Raw genomic sequence first — 17,631 nt, forward strand, 5'->3', positions numbered from 1 at the left:
GAAACATCACTACACAATAAGAATCACTCTTTAGAGATCAACAGTGGAAACAAATTGCAAATCAAAAATTGTTCATTCAAATTTGGAGGGAAAAGCTAATCCCTTCCCCCTTCTTTAGAATTTGAAACAAAAGACCATAAAATGAAATTATAGGGAGCAGAAGTAGACTATTCGGCCAATCAAGTCTGTTCCGGTATTCCATTATGAGCTGATCCATTCTCCCACTAGCCTCAGTCCTCTGCTTTCTCCCCATACCTTTGGTCCCTTAAATGCATTCAACGACTTGGCCTCCATAGCTGCCTGTGGTAGCAAATTCCACAGGTTCACCATTCTCTGGCTAAAGAAATTCCTCCACATCTGTTTTAAATGGAAGCCCTTGAATCCTGAATGTGCAAACTTGTCGTCGACTCCACTACTGTGGAAAACAACTTTGCCACATTCCAAATGCTTCGACAAGCTCAGCCCTCATTCTCCTAATTGCCAATGAATACAGACCAAGAGCTGTCAAATACTCCTCATGTAACTCCTTCATTCCCAGAATCATCCTAGTGAACCTCCTTTAACCCTTCTCCAATGAAAGCACATCCTTTCTTATATCAAGAAACCAAAACTGTACCCTGAACTCCAAGTGCGGTCTCAATAGTGCCTTATAGAGCCTCAACATCACATCCCTTTTCTTATATTCTATTCCTCTTAAAATGAATGCCAGCGTTGCATTCACCTTCTTCACTATTAACTCAACCTGGAGGTTAATCTTCTGCATGAGGATTCCCAAGTTGCTTTGAACCCATGAATTTTGAATTTTCTCCCCATCTAAATATTTTGCCCTTTTATTCCGTCAACCAAAGTGCAAGACAGTACCTTTTCTAACATTGTATTTCATTTTCCATTTCTTTGCTCATTCTCCTAATCCAAGTCTCTCTATTTCTCCTCACAACCTTCCCCTAGAAATCTCTTTGTATCATCTGTAAACTTAGCCACAAAACCATTTATTCCACATTCCAAATCATTAATATACAACTCAAAAAAGTGGCCCAAACACCAACCCCTGTGAAACGCCACTGGTAACCGGTAGCCAAACAGAGTAGGATCCTTTATTCCAATTTCCTGCTGATCAACCCGTGTTCTACCCATACTAGTAGCTTTCCTGAAATTCCATGGGCTCTCATGTGCAGCACCTTGTCAAAGGCGTTTTGAAAATCCAAATATATAGTAGCCACTGCACCTCCTTTGTCTTGCCTAGTAATTGTTTCCTTAAAAAATTACAGGAGGTTTGTTAGGCAAGATTTTCCCTTAAGGAAACCATGCTGACTTTGGGCTATCTTGTCAATGCACCAAGTCCTTCATAAGCTCATTCTTGACAATCGACGCTAACAACTTCCCAACCACTGACGTTAGGCTATCGGGTCTATAATTTCCTTTCTGTTACTTCCCTCCCTTTTTAAATAGCAGAGTGACTTTTGCAATTTTGCAGTCCTCCAAAATCATGCCAGAATCTATTGATTCTGGAAGATCATCACTAATGTCCAAAATTGCAACCCGAGGGTGCATTCCATCTGGTCCGGGAGACTTATCTACCCTTAAACCTTTCAGCTTCCAAAGCAACTTGTCTCTGGTGATCATGACTGCACTCACCTCTCTTTTCAGACACCCCTGAAAGTCAACTATACTGCTAATGTCTTCCACAGTTAAGAATGATGCAAAATACTCAGTTCCTCTGCCATTTCCTTGTTTCCTATTATAATTTCTCCAACATATTTCAATCGCTCCTCTTTATTTTACTCTTAATATATTTAAAAAGTTTTTGGAATCCTTATTGATATTATTTGCTAGCTTCCTTTCAAAGTTCATCTTTTCCTTCCTAATGACCTTCTTAGTTGGCTTTTGTAGGCTTTTAAAAGCTTTCCAGTCCTGTCTCTTCCCACTAATTTTTGCTTCCTTGGGTGCCCTTTTACTTTGGCTTTGACTTCTTATGTCAGCCACAGTCATGTCATTTTTCATTCAAATATATTTTTTTTTAAATATACCTGTCCAGTACATTATTATTTCTCACAGAAACGCCACCTATTACTGGTCTGCCGTCCTCCCCAACAGTGTGCCTTTCCAATCAACTTTGGTCAGTCCTCTCTCGTATCTCTGTAGTCCCCTTTATTCTACTGGTATACTGACACATCTGAGTTTAGTTTCTCCCTCTCAAACTGCAGGGTGAATTCTATCATATGATCACTGCCTCCTAAGGGTTCCCTGATCTTCAACTCCCTTATCAACTCTGGTTCATTACACAATACCCAATCCAGAATTTTCATTTCCTGCGTCAAAACATGAATTCATTTCAAATTCTGAACAACCAGTGTGCATATTCAGTGTTACATTGACATCTAATAGGATTTGAGGAAGCAAGCCATCTTTTAAACCAGTTCTACAGAAATTGAATAAGCCGTCTTACCTGTACCACTGCTCTTGAGCCACTGACTTCCAGAACCTGCCCACTGCGCCTGGTGCCATCTGGAAGCGTCAGATGCACGATCTCAGCATACCTTGGAAACTGGATGAGAAACACATTACAAATAAGTTTACACCAATGCTTGACAGAGAGGCATTTTAAATAACCTCATCCAGCATTATGATTATGATTCACCTAAAATGGATCAAAAATGAAGTTATCTAGATTAAGTTGTTATCAAATACTCATCAACATTTACAGATCAACTGTGGTAAGTACACCGACTCACTCACACAGCATGGAAGCAGGAAAATAACTGAAATCACAGAGGAGGAAATACTTGCTGTCTTCAGGCAAAGCACCTAACAAGATATTCCCCCGGACCTTGAGTGACCTTGAAACTGCAGGGCCCTGAACAATGCATACCAAACACCCTCTTCATCACTTGCTTTGCTTCCTCAGGGAACTATGTATTCTGTTCTACAACTCTTCTGGGCCCTGCTATTTACTGTTTAGGACATAGTCCAACTGACCAAATACCACACCTCACACTTGTCCAACTTGTATTCTAGCTGCCATTCTTTGGCTCACTTCCCCAGTTAATCTACATCTTTATAATGTAGACAGAATATTGAGTTCAGTACCTTTACTTGATCCAAGATTACGAGTGGCCCATTAACACCAGAAACAGTCTTGTATGCTGCAAAGAAGGCAAAAATATTCAATTTGCTAAACTTTACAAGATACAGAATTTAGTAGTTAGGTGGAAAATATATTTATATAATTTTGCCACAATTTGCACAATATTAAAATGAGTGTTTACATGGATTACAGCAGCATGGTATCTTACACTAGCTCCGGATTGATTTTAAAATCTGGAAATTTTTGGAACATTGTTGATGCAAACACCAATTCAACAAAGCTAAATGACTCCCACTGATCACTTGTATACTGAAAGGAATACAAACTCCATAAGCTCCACACAGGTTCGACATTCCAATACCACTTTGACTGTATTAAATAAAAGTCAATTTGATAAAGTTGTGATCAAACTACAACTTCTGTAGTACACAAAAATATTTTCCATTTAATCAGCACATTGGGATGGAACTTTGGGGGGAAAATAAAGCTCTAAATTGAAAGGTAAAAATGTGAAGATTTGTCATCAGAACTCATGACAAATACTGTCCTTGATCAAAGAGTACTTTTACAAGCACCAACATTTTGCCTTTAAGAAGATGCTCGCATGTAAAGACATCCAGACCCACTCCCTCCAAAACCTATCTGTGAAATAACCTGGCTTGACCATCTCACTGAAACACTACTTGGTAGAAACATACAAAAAAGATAGCTTCTTAAAAAAGGTTAAATCTATTAACTTTACCATGGATGGTGCCTAACCTGCACCAGGTTAGGTTTCTTTGACTGCAGGGAGTGGGTGATTACACACTGATGGAACTACAGCGAGTGCAAGATGCATCACACCTGGGTGATTTTCATGCCCCCTTTCCCCACAGCTTGAGTTATGGGACTCATCATGCCCATTTAATTATGGAACGCCATCCAAGAAGGATGCAGTGGATTCCCCTGCACCCACCTCCTTCACTGAAGGGTTCCCCCCCACCTCCTTCACTGAAGGGTTCCCCCCCACCTCCTTCACTGAAGGGTTCCCCCCCACCTCCTTCACTGAAGGGTTCCCCCCCACCTCCTTCACTGAAGGGTTCCCCCCCACCTCCTTCACTGAAGGGTTCCCCCCCACCTCCTTCACTGAAGGGTTCCCCCCCACCTCCTTCACTGAAGGGTTCCCCCCCACCTCCTTCACTGAAGGGTTCCCCCCCACCTCCTTCACTGAAGGGTTCCCCCCCACCTCCTTCACTGAAGGGTTCCCCCCCACCTCCTTCACTGAAGGGTTCCCCCCCACCTCCTTCACTGAAGGGTTCCCCCCCACCTCCTTCACTGAAGGGTTCCCCCCCACCTCCTTCACTGAAGGGTTCCCCCCCACCTCCTTCACTGAAGGGTTCCCCCCCACCTCCTTCACTGAAGGGTTCCCCCCCACCTCCTTCACTGAAGGGTTCCCCCCCACCTCCTTCACTGAAGGGTTCCCCCCCACCTCCTTCACTGAAGGGTTCCCCCCCACCTCCTTCACTGAAGGGTTCCCCCCCACCTCCTTCACTGAAGGGTTCCCCCCCACCTCCTTCACTGAAGGGTTCCCCCCCACCTCCTTCACTGAAGGGTTCCCCCCCACCTCCTTCACTGAAGGGTTCCCCCCCACCTCCTTCACTGAAGGGTTCCCCCCCACCTCCTTCACTGAAGGGTTCCCCCCCACCTCCTTCACTGAAGGGTTCCCCCCCACCTCCTTCACTGAAGGGTTCCCCCCCACCTCCTTCACTGAAGGGTTCCCCCCCACCTCCTTCACTGAAGGGTTCCCCCCCACCTCCTTCACTGAAGGGTTCCCCCCCACCTCCTTCACTGAAGGGTTCCCCCCCACCTCCTTCACTGAAGGGTTCCCCCCCACCTCCTTCACTGAAGGGTTCCCCCCCACCTCCTTCACTGAAGGGTTCCCCCCCACCTCCTTCACTGAAGGGTTCCCCCCCACCTCCTTCACTGAAGGGTTCCCCCCCACCTCCTTCACTGAAGGGTTCCCCCCCACCTCCTTCACTGAAGGGTTCCCCCCCACCTCCTTCACTGAAGGGTTCCCCCCCACCTCCTTCACTGAAGGGTTCCCCCCCACCTCCTTCACTGAAGGGTTCCCCCCCACCTCCTTCACTGAAGGGTTCCCCCCCACCTCCTTCACTGAAGGGTTCCCCCCCACCTCCTTCACTGAAGGGTTCCCCCCCACCTCCTTCACTGAAGGGTTCCCCCCCACCTCCTTCACTGAAGGGTTCCCCCCCACCTCCTTCACTGAAGGGTTCCCCCCCACCTCCTTCACTGAAGGGTTCCCCCCCACCTCCTTCACTGAAGGGTTCCCCCCCACCTCCTTCACTGAAGGGTTCCCCCCCACCTCCTTCACTGAAGGGTTCCCCCCCACCTCCTTCACTGAAGGGTTCCCCCCCACCTCCTTCACTGAAGGGTTCCCCCCCACCTCCTTCACTGAAGGGTTCCCCCCCACCTCCTTCACTGAAGGGTTCCCCCCCACCTCCTTCACTGAAGGGTTCCCCCCCACCTCCTTCACTGAAGGGTTCCCCCCCACCTCCTTCACTGAAGGGTTCCCCCCCACCTCCTTCACTGAAGGGTTCCCCCCCACCTCCTTCACTGAAGGGTTCCCCCCCACCTCCTTCACTGAAGGGTTCCCCCCCACCTCCTTCACTGAAGGGTTCCCCCCCACCTCCTTCACTGAAGGGTTCCCCCCCACCTCCTTCACTGAAGGGTTCCCCCCCACCTCCTTCACTGAAGGGTTCCCCCCCACCTCCTTCACTGAAGGGTTCCCCCCCACCTCCTTCACTGAAGGGTTCCCCCCCACCTCCTTCACTGAAGGGTTCCCCCCCACCTCCTTCACTGAAGGGTTCCCCCCCACCTCCTTCACTGAAGGGTTCCCCCCCACCTCCTTCACTGAAGGGTTCCCCCCCACCTCCTTCACTGAAGGGTTCCCCCCCACCTCCTTCACTGAAGGGTTCCCCCCCACCTCCTTCACTGAAGGGTTCCCCCCCACCTCCTTCACTGAAGGGTTCCCCCCCACCTCCTTCACTGAAGGGTTCCCCCCCACCTCCTTCACTGAAGGGTTCCCCCCCACCTCCTTCACTGAAGGGTTCCCCCCCACCTCCTTCACTGAAGGGTTCCCCCCCACCTCCTTCACTGAAGGGTTCCCCCCCACCTCCTTCACTGAAGGGTTCCCCCCCACCTCCTTCACTGAAGGGTTCCCCCCCACCTCCTTCACTGAAGGGTTCCCCCCCACCTCCTTCACTGAAGGGTTCCCCCCCACCTCCTTCACTGAAGGGTTCCCCCCCACCTCCTTCACTGAAGGGTTCCCCCCCACCTCCTTCACTGAAGGGTTCCCCCCCACCTCCTTCACTGAAGGGTTCCCCCCCACCTCCTTCACTGAAGGGTTCCCCCCCACCTCCTTCACTGAAGGGTTCCCCCCCACCTCCTTCACTGAAGGGTTCCCCCCCACCTCCTTCACTGAAGGGTTCCCCCCCACCTCCTTCACTGAAGGGTTCCCCCCCACCTCCTTCACTGAAGGGTTCCCCCCCACCTCCTTCACTGAAGGGTTCCCCCCCACCTCCTTCACTGAAGGGTTCCCCCCCACCTCCTTCACTGAAGGGTTCCCCCCCACCTCCTTCACTGAAGGGTTCCCCCCCACCTCCTTCACTGAAGGGTTCCCCCCCACCTCCTTCACTGAAGGGTTCCCCCCCACCTCCTTCACTGAAGGGTTCCCCCCCACCTCCTTCACTGAAGGGTTCCCCCCCACCTCCTTCACTGAAGGGTTCCCCCCCACCTCCTTCACTGAAGGGTTCCCCCCCACCTCCTTCACTGAAGGGTTCCCCCCCACCTCCTTCACTGAAGGGTTCCCCCCCACCTCCTTCACTGAAGGGTTCCCCCCCACCTCCTTCACTGAAGGGTTCCCCCCCACCTCCTTCACTGAAGGGTTCCCCCCCACCTCCTTCACTGAAGGGTTCCCCCCCACCTCCTTCACTGAAGGGTTCCCCCCCACCTCCTTCACTGAAGGGTTCCCCCCCACCTCCTTCACTGAAGGGTTCCCCCCCACCTCCTTCACTGAAGGGTTCCCCCCCACCTCCTTCACTGAAGGGTTCCCCCCCACCTCCTTCACTGAAGGGTTCCCCCCCACCTCCTTCACTGAAGGGTTCCCCCCCACCTCCTTCACTGAAGGGTTCCCCCCCTCCTTCACTGAAGGGTTCCCCCCCCTCCTTCACTGAAGGGAAGGGTTCCTCCCCCCTCCTTCACTGAAGGGAAGGGTTCCTCCCCCCTCCTTCACTGAAGGGAAGGGTTCCTCCCCCCTCCTTCACTGAAGGGTTCCTCCCCCCTCCTTCACTGAAGGGTTCCCCCCCTCCTTCACTGAAGGGTTCCCCCCCACCTCCTTCACTGAAGGGTTCCCCCCCACCTCCTTCACTGAAGGGTTCCCCCCCACCTCCTTCACTGAAGGGTTCCCCCCCACCTCCTTCACTGAAGGGTTCCCCCCCACCTCCTTCACTGAAGGGTTCCCCCCCACCTCCTTCACTGAAGGGTTCCCCCCCACCTCCTTCACTGAAGGGTTCCCCCCCACCTCCTTCACTGAAGGGTTCCCCCCCACCTCCTTCACTGAAGGGTTCCCCCCCACCTCCTTCACTGAAGGGTTCCCCCCCACCTCCTTCACTGAAGGGTTCCCCCCCACCTCCTTCACTGAAGGGTTCCCCCCCACCTCCTTCACTGAAGGGTTCCCCCCCACCTCCTTCACTGAAGGGTTCCCCCCCACCTCCTTCACTGAAGGGTTCCCCCCCTCCTTCACTGAAGGGTTCCCCCCCCTCCTTCACTGAAGGGTTCCTCCCCCCTCCTTCACTGAAGGGAAGGGTTCCTCCCCCCTCCTTCACTGAAGGGAAGGGTTCCTCCCCCCTCCTTCACTGAAGGGTTCCTCCCCCCTCCTTCACTGAAGGGTTCCTCCCCCCCCTCCTTCACTGAAGGGTTCCCCCCCCTCCTTCACTGAAGGGTTCCCCCCCTCCTTCACTGAAGGGTCCCCCCCCCCTCCTTCACTGAAGGGTTCCCCCCCCTCCTTCACTGAAGGGTTCCCCCCCTTCTTCACTGAAGGGTCCCCCTCACCACCACGCCCCTGCACACAGCAACTCACTGAGCCGTGGCTGTGACATGTAGTCTCTGCTGACGGCCTGGCAAAGTTCCCGCGAAGCCGACGTCCACCCTCGAGCCGTGACATCGCCCATGGCTCCGTTCACCATCCTCCCTGAAGCTTTCACCGCCATTTTGTCCTCGCCGAATTGACGTGCGCCCTGCGCATGCGCTCCTCGTCCGGCCTCAGTCCTGACGCGCACCCACGCCTGCCAGCAAAACCGAGTGCGCAGACGCACAATGCGGCTGGGGCGTGGAACCGCTGGTGCACATGTACGATCTGCTATCCCTGGTGCTGAAATGAGCTCTGACCTTCTTGCTCCTGCCTGAGATCAAGTTCATTCAAAATTCAAGATTCCTTTATTATCATGTAATAGTACAGAGCATGTAATATTACACAAAGTTGCCTTTTACCTACAATTAGTTTTAAATATGATACAACATTTTATGTTTTAAAGTAATAGTTCCCAACCCTTTTGAGTGGATTTACAGGACGTTCATGAGGTTTTAATTTATTCAAGGATCACATAAAGGTAAATAAAAGTATAGAAATTGAAATTTTAATATACAGCATGGTCACAGGCTCTTCCGGCTCACAAGCCCGTCCAAATGCACTAGATGGCCTACAACTTTCGAACGTTTTTAAGGGTGGGAGAAAACCAGAGCATCCAGAGGAAACCCACATGGACAAGGGGATAAATGTTCAAATTCCTTACAGACAGTATGGGATTTGAACCCTCGTAGCTGGTGCTGTAATTGGGTATGTAATAGGAGCAGGATTAGGCCAATCAGTCCCTTCAATCTGCTAGGCCATTCAACATTTTAGGCAATCCTCTCCCTCAATTACCATTTTACTCTAATCCCTCAATTCCATTATTTGAAGAAATCTATCCATCACTGAACACATGATATCAGAAAGGCAATCGCTTCTGAACCAATTTTTGAAGTAAGTGAAAATGAAAAAGATAAACAGCAATAATGGCAATTCCACAAAATAAAATGTTTTCATTTAATATAACAGTCAAACATTTGCTTTTTCAATGTTTCTGGACCCAGTGCTTAAAGGCAATAAACACTCAGAGATGCTGGAGGAACTCAGCCGGTCTCACAGCATCCATAGGAGGTAAAGATATATTACTGACATTTTAGTCCTGAGGCCTTCTTCAAGGTTCACCCCTGAAAGCAATAAATTAACCATTAGTTGGCAGCAGTAACTATAGTTACCTGTACCCAATGAAATATGAAAGTCTGCAGACACTGTGATTGTAGTGAAAATGCAGAAATGTGAAGGAACTCAGCTGGCCTTGTGGTGTCCTTAGGAGGTAAAAGTATTTCACTGACATTTCGAGCCTAAGCTCTTCCTCAAAGCATGAGCAAAAAGCAAGCAAGGGGCTTCTATTAAAAGCTGTATAAGAAGTGCTCTAATTTCTACATAGTCAAACCAAAATGTATACAAATAACAAAAAAAATATGGAATGTGCAATTTAATCACATGTGAATTATTTAATACAAATGTAAAACTTTGGAGCACAGGGGCAAATAAAAGTTAAAAGATGTCTTTTCCCTCAACATTATGGAGGGCTCTGTAGGTGGATACAGGTGGGTGGGTAGAAGAGAAACAAAGATGAGATGACGGTGGGAGAAGGTAGCTCTTTGAATGGAGAGGGAAGGGGGTGGGGAGCTGGAGAAAGGGACACAGAGTGATGGAGAAAGAGAGATACTCAGGGAGATGTTTAACTGAAATTGGAGAAGTCAATGGAAATACCATCTGGTTGGAGAGTGAAACTATCAGTAACCAAGAGGTCTGGATAAACATTGTGATCTTTCTCCAGCTACAAATATTTGAAAATACTCTGTGCACAGTTATAATTTGTTTTTTATCTGATGTTAAAGATGGTCTGTGAATTGGTGGTAGTATTCTGGAGGACAGAGCTTTATTTTAATGATAAAAATTCCACTTTTTCCATGGGTATTAATTGGCTAAGATTGAGTGTAGATCATCCACTCTGAGCTGAACAAGTGGATCTGTGAGAAACTGGAACATCAGGAAGGAAGAGGAAAGAAGAGGTAGACAACTGAGAGGTCAATGGTAGTGGAAGAGATGGTCTGGTGTGAGCTGGCCTGCTGATGCAGGGATGGATCCATGCTGATTGGGGGACCAATTTAAAGCCTTTACAGCAGTAAGCCCAGTCTCACAAGGATGGCTGTGGCGACAAACTTCTCAGGAGTACAAAGAATCCAGAACACTGTCAAGGTGACAGTGAAGGACATCATCGTCAGGAAGGTCCTGATGGACTGCTGAGGTGAAGGACATCTACTGCCTTCAGGGTGTGGCAGATAACAATTACTTTGATGTGACCTTCAAGACCTTGATGAGATGGCAGAAGATGCACCAGGACTTCCAGGGAACGTGGCTCCACTATTCAAGCATTGCCACTCATTACCTTCATTACGAGAAGGATTGAATGATAATGGTGCACATGTTCAACCCACATGTGCCAGTTGTGGATGTGCTCACCTTCCTGGGCCATTATGTCAGGGTACAGGGACCGGCATTGGCATCAAAGACATGTTTGGAATATGGGCCAGCAAATGCCAAGTGAAGGTAAAGCTGAGAGAGGACAGCAAAGGTGCCATCATCCACCCCACTTCAGTGTTCGCCATGAGTACCTGGTCTATGCTGGACAGCCCAGGGTGTGCTGGAACTGCAGTGCAGCCATGTGCAAGATTTGCAAGGACTGTGCAGAGATCAATTGATGCAACTTGTGTAGGGAAGCAGGTCACCTCTACAGGGTCTGCCCTAAATGTGTAGCCACCTATATACAGGCAATAAGTGGTGAAATGGCCAATATCACCACCAATGTTCCCTCTAATTTCTAATCTTATGCTGTGCAAATCTTTCCTCTGCCAGAAATACAGAGGCCATTGCCCCCCAGCTCTGGGAGATCAGAGTAATGCAGACACCATTTCCCCCCCCCCCCCAACCCCCCAGCTCCATGAGACTGGGAGCAGTGCAGAAGCCACAGCAATACTTAATGTGTACAGTGTCAAACACACTGCATGATATGTAAATGTCATGCAATACCTGGACAAGGTCAAAGTAGATTGTAACATTTATACCAAAATGTGGGCTTCCTCACTTCAGGAACTATCAGAGATAGCTGCAATGGTGACCCTATGGGCTGTGTGTATGGTCGGGGGTGGGGGGCAGGGTGTGGTGGAGTGATTATCCCACTTCCAGTCTGGGTATCTTGCTGCAGGGAGGCAACTTTGTAATAACTGAAATTAAGGAGGTGCTTAGGGATGGTCTCCTCATAGTGGATCTGAAGTACCGTGATGCTCCGCTCCAGCAAGATGACAGCAAGTAGGAGTGTCTGAACCAGCCAATTACCCTGGGTGAGCTAATGACTCCATTGCTCCTTCAGGTCAAGTAAGACTCCCAGAAGTGATGGATGAACTGTACATTGCTCTATGAGCCCAGACCTGCTGGAAGTGTACAACTAAGTTCCTGACAGACAGCATGTCAAACTCCATGAGGAAAGCCATTGTCACCCTTATCTTCACAGAAGAGAAAGAGGATATTAGGAATTGGAGACCCATATCATTGGTTACAAATTGACCACAAAATCATCACTAACTATGCTGCCATTTTTAAATGATTTTTTTGTACAATAGGAATATCACCCACAATGTATATTGTCCCCAAGATGACTTCTTCTTTGGCTTGGCTTCGCGGACGAAGATTTATGGAGGGGGTAAAAGTCCACGTCAGCTGCAGGCTCGTTTGTGGCTGACAAGTCCAATGCGGGACAGGCAGACATGGTTGCAGCGGCTGCAGGGGAAAATTGGTTGGTTGGGGTTGGGTGTTGGGTTTTTCCTCCTTTGCCTTTTGTCAGTGAGGTGGGCTCTGCGGTCTTCTTCAAAGGAGGTTGCTGCCCGCCAAACTGTGAGGCGCCAAGATGCACGGTTTGAGGCGATATCAGCCCACTGGCGGTGGTCAATGTGGCAGGCACCAAGAGATTTCTTTAGGCAGTCCTTGTACCTTTTCTTTGGTGCACCTCTGTCACGGTGGCCAGTGGAGAGCTCGCCATATAACACGATCTTGGGAAGGCGATGGTCCTCCATTCTGGAGACGTGACCCACCCAGCGCAGCTGGATCTTCAGCAGCATGGACTCGATGCTGTCGACCTCTGCCATCTCGAGTACTTCGACAGTAGGGATGAAAGCGCTCCAATGGATGTTGAGGATGGAGCGGAGACAACGCTGGTGGAAGCGTTCTAGGAGCCGTAGGTGATGCCGGTAGAGGACCCATGATTCGGAGCTGAACAGGAGTGTGGGTATGACAACGGCTCTGTATACGCTTATCTTTGTGAGGTTTTTCAGTTGGTTGTTTTTCCAGACTCTTTTGTGTAGTCTTCCAAAGGCGCTATTTGCCTTGGCGAGTCTGTTGTCTATCTCATTGTCGATCCTTGCATCTGATGAAATGGTGCAGCCGAGATAGGTAAACTGGTTGACCGTTTTGAGTTTTGTGTGCCCGATGGAGATGTGGGGGGGCTGGTAGTCATGGTGGGGAGCTGGCTGATGGAGGACCTCAGTTTTCTTCAGGCTGACTTCCAGGCCAAACATTTTGGCAGTTTCCGCAAAGCAGGACGTCAAGCGCTGAAGAGCTGGCTCTGAATGGGCAACTAAAGCGGCATCGTCTGCAAAGAGTAGTTCACAGACAAGTTTCTCTTGTGTCTTGGTGTGAGCTTGCAGGCGCCTCAGATTGAAGAGACTGCCATCCGTGCGGTACCGGATGTAAACAGCGTCTTCATTGTTGGGGTCTTTCATGGCTTGGTTCAGCTTCATGCTGAAGAAGATTGAAAAGAAGGTTGGTGCGAGAACACAGCCTTGCTTCACGCCATTGTTAATGGAGAAGGGTTCAGAGAGCTCATTGCTGTATCTGACCCGACTTTGTTGGTTTTCGTGCAGTTGGATAATCATGTTGAGGAACATGATGCGCTCTAGTATTTGCCAAAGCCCATTCCTGCTCACGGTGTCGAAGGCTTTGGTGAGGTCAACAAAGGTGATGTAGAGTCCTTTGTTTTGTTCTCTGCACTTTTCTTGGAGCTGTCTGAGGGCAAAGACCATGTCAGTAGTTCTTCTGTTTGCGCGAAAGCCGCACTGTGATTCTGGGAGAATATTCTCGGCGACACTAGGTATTATTCTATTTAGTAGAATCCTAGCAAAGATTTTGCCTGCAATGGAGAGCAGCGTGATTCCCCTGTAGTTTGAGCAGTCTGATTTCTTGCCTTTGTTTTTGTACAGGGTGATGATGGTGGCATCACGAAGGTCCTGAAGCAGTTTTCCTTGGTCCCAACAAAGCTTGAAAAACTCATGCAGTTTGGCATGCAGAGTTTTGCCGCCAGCCTTCCAGACCTCTGGGGGGATTCCATCCATACCTGCTGCTTTGCCACTTTTCAGTTGTTCGATTGCCTTATATGTCTCATCCAGGGTGAGGACCTCATCCAGCTCTAGCCTTAGGGGCTGTTGAGGGAGCTGGAGCAGGGCGGAATCTTGGACTGAGCGGTTGGCACTGAAAAGAGATTGGAAGTGTTCTGACCATCAGTTGAGGATGGAGATCTTGTCGCTGAGGAGGACTTTGCCGTCTGAGCTGCGCAGCGGGCTTTGGACTTGGGGTGAGGGGCCGTACACAGCCTTTAGAGCCTCGTAGAAACTACAGTGAAGTAAAACAGTCACCTCCCTCTTTGCTACATGCAGATTCGCTAAGAGTGTGTGGAGAAGGATGCAGGGATCCTTGTCACGGTTCATCCCCAGCAGTAGCGTGACAGATGACTCTCTGATCTACAGACTGCTCCCAGGGATGCAGGCAGAGACCAACATACAGAAGTGCTGGAAGACCATCAACTCAGTGAAAGGCCCACTTTTGTCTGCCCGAAACCAATTGGTCTTCCAACACACAGAGATGTCGGTGAGGGAATGCTGCTGACTGGCACATTCCAGGTTGCAGGAGTACACACTGAGGCTTGGCGCAACCTACGCAGTGGGGAAGGACCACAGTCTAGAATCCAACATCACCAGGCATTGAGGGGCTGAGACCAAGAGGAAGCCCCTCAAACAACAAACACAGAGGGTGATTAACGACAAGGTGCCTGCCACAGTGATGGCAATGGTGTAAATAGAGAGTGTATTTAACAATGTACAGTGATGGGAATGTATGGACATGACATCAAGGGTGTGAAGAGACTTTGAACAGATTTCTTTTTAGTAAATAATGTATTGTGAATAAAATCTTTTTTGGGGAAAAATTAATTACCATCACACAAACTTAGCTGTATAATTAACAATATTTTCCATCAATCACATTTAATACAAGTGGATTAACAGGAGAAGTATAAATTTATTGAGTATACTCTGGTTTGGACCCTTTTCTTCAACTGGCATCACTAGTGGGATGCGGATCACACCGGGTGATACCATCGGAGGGGATGATACCAAAATGACTGTCTATAAAAAAATTTGTGCAGTTTCACAAGAAATATTTTATTTTTTTATTTTTTAAAATCCCTATAGTTAGTTATAACAACAAAATTATTTCTTGTAAGCCACACTTGCATGTATTAATATACCTACAAGACTAAAACTCTGCACTATTTTACTTTTTGAACCTTCTAATGCACTCTGGTCAGAGCTGACCTTATTACCCAATGACAATGATGCTTTGAATCACATGGTTTTGCCTGCACGTGCTACAAACATGACTGGGTGAAGAAGGTTCTACCATAGACCATACACTGGGAAGGAGAGAGTTCTACCACAGACCATCCATTAGGAGAGAGTTCTACCACAGACCATCCATTAGGAAGGAGAGAGTTCTGCCACAGACCATTGACTGGGTGAAGAGGGTTCTGCCACAGACTATCAACTAGGTGAAGAGGGTTCTGCCACAGACCATCCACTGGGATGGAGAGAATTCTGCCACAGACCATTGACTGGGTGAAGAGGGTTCTACCATAGATCAACTAGGTGATGAGGGTTCTGCCACAGACCATCCACTGGGATGGAGAGAATTCTGCCACAGACCATTGGCTGGGTGAAGAGGGTTCTACCATAGATCAACTAGGTGAAGAGGGTTCTGCCACAGACCATCCACTGGGATGGACAGAATTCTGCCACAGACCATCCACTCGGACAGAGAAGGTTCTGCCACACACCATCGACTGGGTGGAGAGTGTTGCATTCGTTGCTGCTGGTATTTTTATAGTCATTGTTTTTATCAAATGTTCTGGTGTTTTAGCTACAATATTGTGGTCATTAGTATTTGTGAACCTAGATCAATAACTTTTTTGGGAATAATGTCGTAAAGGAAATTAAAGGAAAAGAAGGAGAAATTTTTTTAAAGGCTTCTGCTCAGTTACTAATAATGTTGTAATTCAAAGTAGAAAGATTTTACAAAACAATTTTGTTGTTAGTATTCATATATCTAATGTAACAATAAAGTTTAAAGTTAAAATCAACATAATTTTGATATAGTTCTTAAACATTTTTACTTCAAATCCTGTTGTTTTCTCACCAAATTTTTACTTTAACCCCACGAAACTATGTAAATGTAAATACATTTAGGCTGTGCATATGATATTGTAATTTAAAGGGGTAATTTTCATTTTGCTAGTTGTTTATATCATTACTATTGCCTACATTCAGTGATATATGGGAATTACAATTTACCAGTTACATTTGTACAGAAAACATTACTAAGGATTCTGAATGGTCTGGTACGGGAAGAGGTCCACGGGGGTTGGGGTTGGGTGGATGACACCATGAGTTACCGCACTGAGTGACACCAAACCTAGTGACGCCACTGGGAAGATCTGAAATCATAAGGTAAATACGTTTGAATGTAGATTATCTTGTTGAGCAAACTAATTGCATCAGTCGAGAGGAAGCTCATTTCCTTTGTGATGACGCAGGTAAGAGTTGACTTTTCATTTGTTTGTTTGGATCCCTTTATCTACACATACAAAATGCTTCTTACCCACCTGCAGCTGAAACAGCACAGAGCATTGACGAGGTGAAGAGAGTTCTGCCACAGACCATCGTCTAGGTGAAGAGGATTCTGCCTCAGACCATCGACTAGGTGGGGAGGGTTCTGCCACAGACCATCAACTGGACAGGGAGGGTTCTGCCACAGACCATCAACTGAGCAGAGAGCGTTCTGCCACAGACCATCCCCTGAGACGGAGAGAGTTCTGCCACACACCATCAACTGGGATAGAGTTCTGCCATAGAGCATCCACTGGGATCGAGAGAGTTCTGACACAGACCATCCACAGAGATAGAGAGAGTTCTGACACAGACCATCGACTGGGTGGAGAGGGCTCTGCCACACACCATCAACTGGGATAGAGTTCTGCCACAGAGCATCCACTTGGATATAGAGAGTTCTGCCGCACATCATCAACTGGGGCTGAGAGAGTTCTGCAATCCTTGGAAGCACTTCCTAGGATCTTGTCGAGGAGGTAAGTGTAGGGCAATTAAATGATGATTTCTCCTTAAATGTTCACAAGTGAAATGTCTTCAATACAGATATGATTCAATAGTTAGCTTTATATTTACAATGTGCACAGTATAGATGGGGTTAGGCATAAATGATGGAATATTTAAAGCCAGGAAGAAACTGGGGGAGTTGGAATCACTCAGAGGAGATGCAGAGTTTTGATCCTTGACAGGTTAACATGCACATTTCATCAAAATGAATTGTTACCATTTTTGAATGAGTGGTGGAAGCAGGTTATTTTTTTAAAAGTATATATATGTTTATGTAATTCAAAAGAAGAATTAGACAGGCTTTGGAGGAAGAATAGAAAACAAATAGCTCTTATTTTAGAAACCAGGAGAGGCATAACCAGCCAACACATCAATAGCTCATAATATCCTGTGATATAAAGCTTCTATTTCAGATTGCAACTCAGAATCAGAATCAGAATTTACTGTCATGAACATGTCACGAAATTTGTTGATTTGTGGCAGCGTCACAGTGCAAACATTCATATAAACCACCTTACAACAATAAATAAAACAAAATAGTGCCCAAAAGGTCAAACTAAGGCAGTGTCTGTGGTTCATTGATCATTCAGGAATCAGATCACAGAGGGGAAGAAGCTGTCCTTGTGCCACTGAGTGTGCATCTTCAGACTCCCCTGTATATTTTTCCCCAATGGTAGCAGAGTGAAGAGGGCATTGCCTGGGTGGTGGGGGTCCTTGAGGGTAGAGGCCGCTTTCTTAAGACACCACCTCTTGTAGATGTCCTCGAAGGAGTGAAGTCACTGGCCGAGTCAGGAACCCTCTGGAGTTCTTTCTTGTCCTGAGAGTTGGTGCCTCCATCCAGTCAGTGATGCAACCAACCAGAATGTTCT

General features: G+C 47.9%; 2 protein-coding genes across 7 annotated transcripts in view; one reads left to right on the top strand and one right to left on the bottom strand.

The window, feature by feature from the left end:
- The window catches only part of LOC138754023 (V-type proton ATPase subunit B, brain isoform-like), a 111,016-nt gene that overhangs the window by 24,278 nt on the left and 69,107 nt on the right, over nt 1-17,631 (bottom strand). The window contains exons 3-5 of the mRNA XM_069917747.1: nt 8,220-8,541; nt 3,088-3,143; nt 2,447-2,545 (exon numbers count right to left, since the gene is read on the bottom strand). Of these exons, the coding sequence (XP_069773848.1) occupies nt 2,447-2,545; nt 3,088-3,143; nt 8,220-8,541 (477 nt within the window). The remainder of the gene's footprint in view (nt 1-2,446; nt 2,546-3,087; nt 3,144-8,219; nt 8,542-17,631) is intronic.
- The window catches only part of LOC138754022 (chromaffin granule amine transporter-like), a 54,239-nt gene continuing 52,844 nt past the window's right edge, over nt 16,237-17,631 (top strand). For 5 of the 6 annotated variants that reach the window (XM_069917741.1, XM_069917745.1, XM_069917742.1 and 2 more), the window contains exon 1: nt 16,238-16,734. The gene's annotated coding sequence lies outside the window, so the exon portion shown is untranslated. Of the gene's footprint in view, nt 16,735-17,631 lie in introns of all 6 variants that reach the window. The other variant, XM_069917746.1, reaches the window with a different exon arrangement.

The sequence above is a fragment of the Narcine bancroftii genome, chromosome 2 (genome assembly GCF_036971445.1).
Source record: "Narcine bancroftii isolate sNarBan1 chromosome 2, sNarBan1.hap1, whole genome shotgun sequence".
NCBI classification, from domain to species: Eukaryota; Metazoa; Chordata; class Chondrichthyes; order Torpediniformes; family Narcinidae; genus Narcine; species Narcine bancroftii.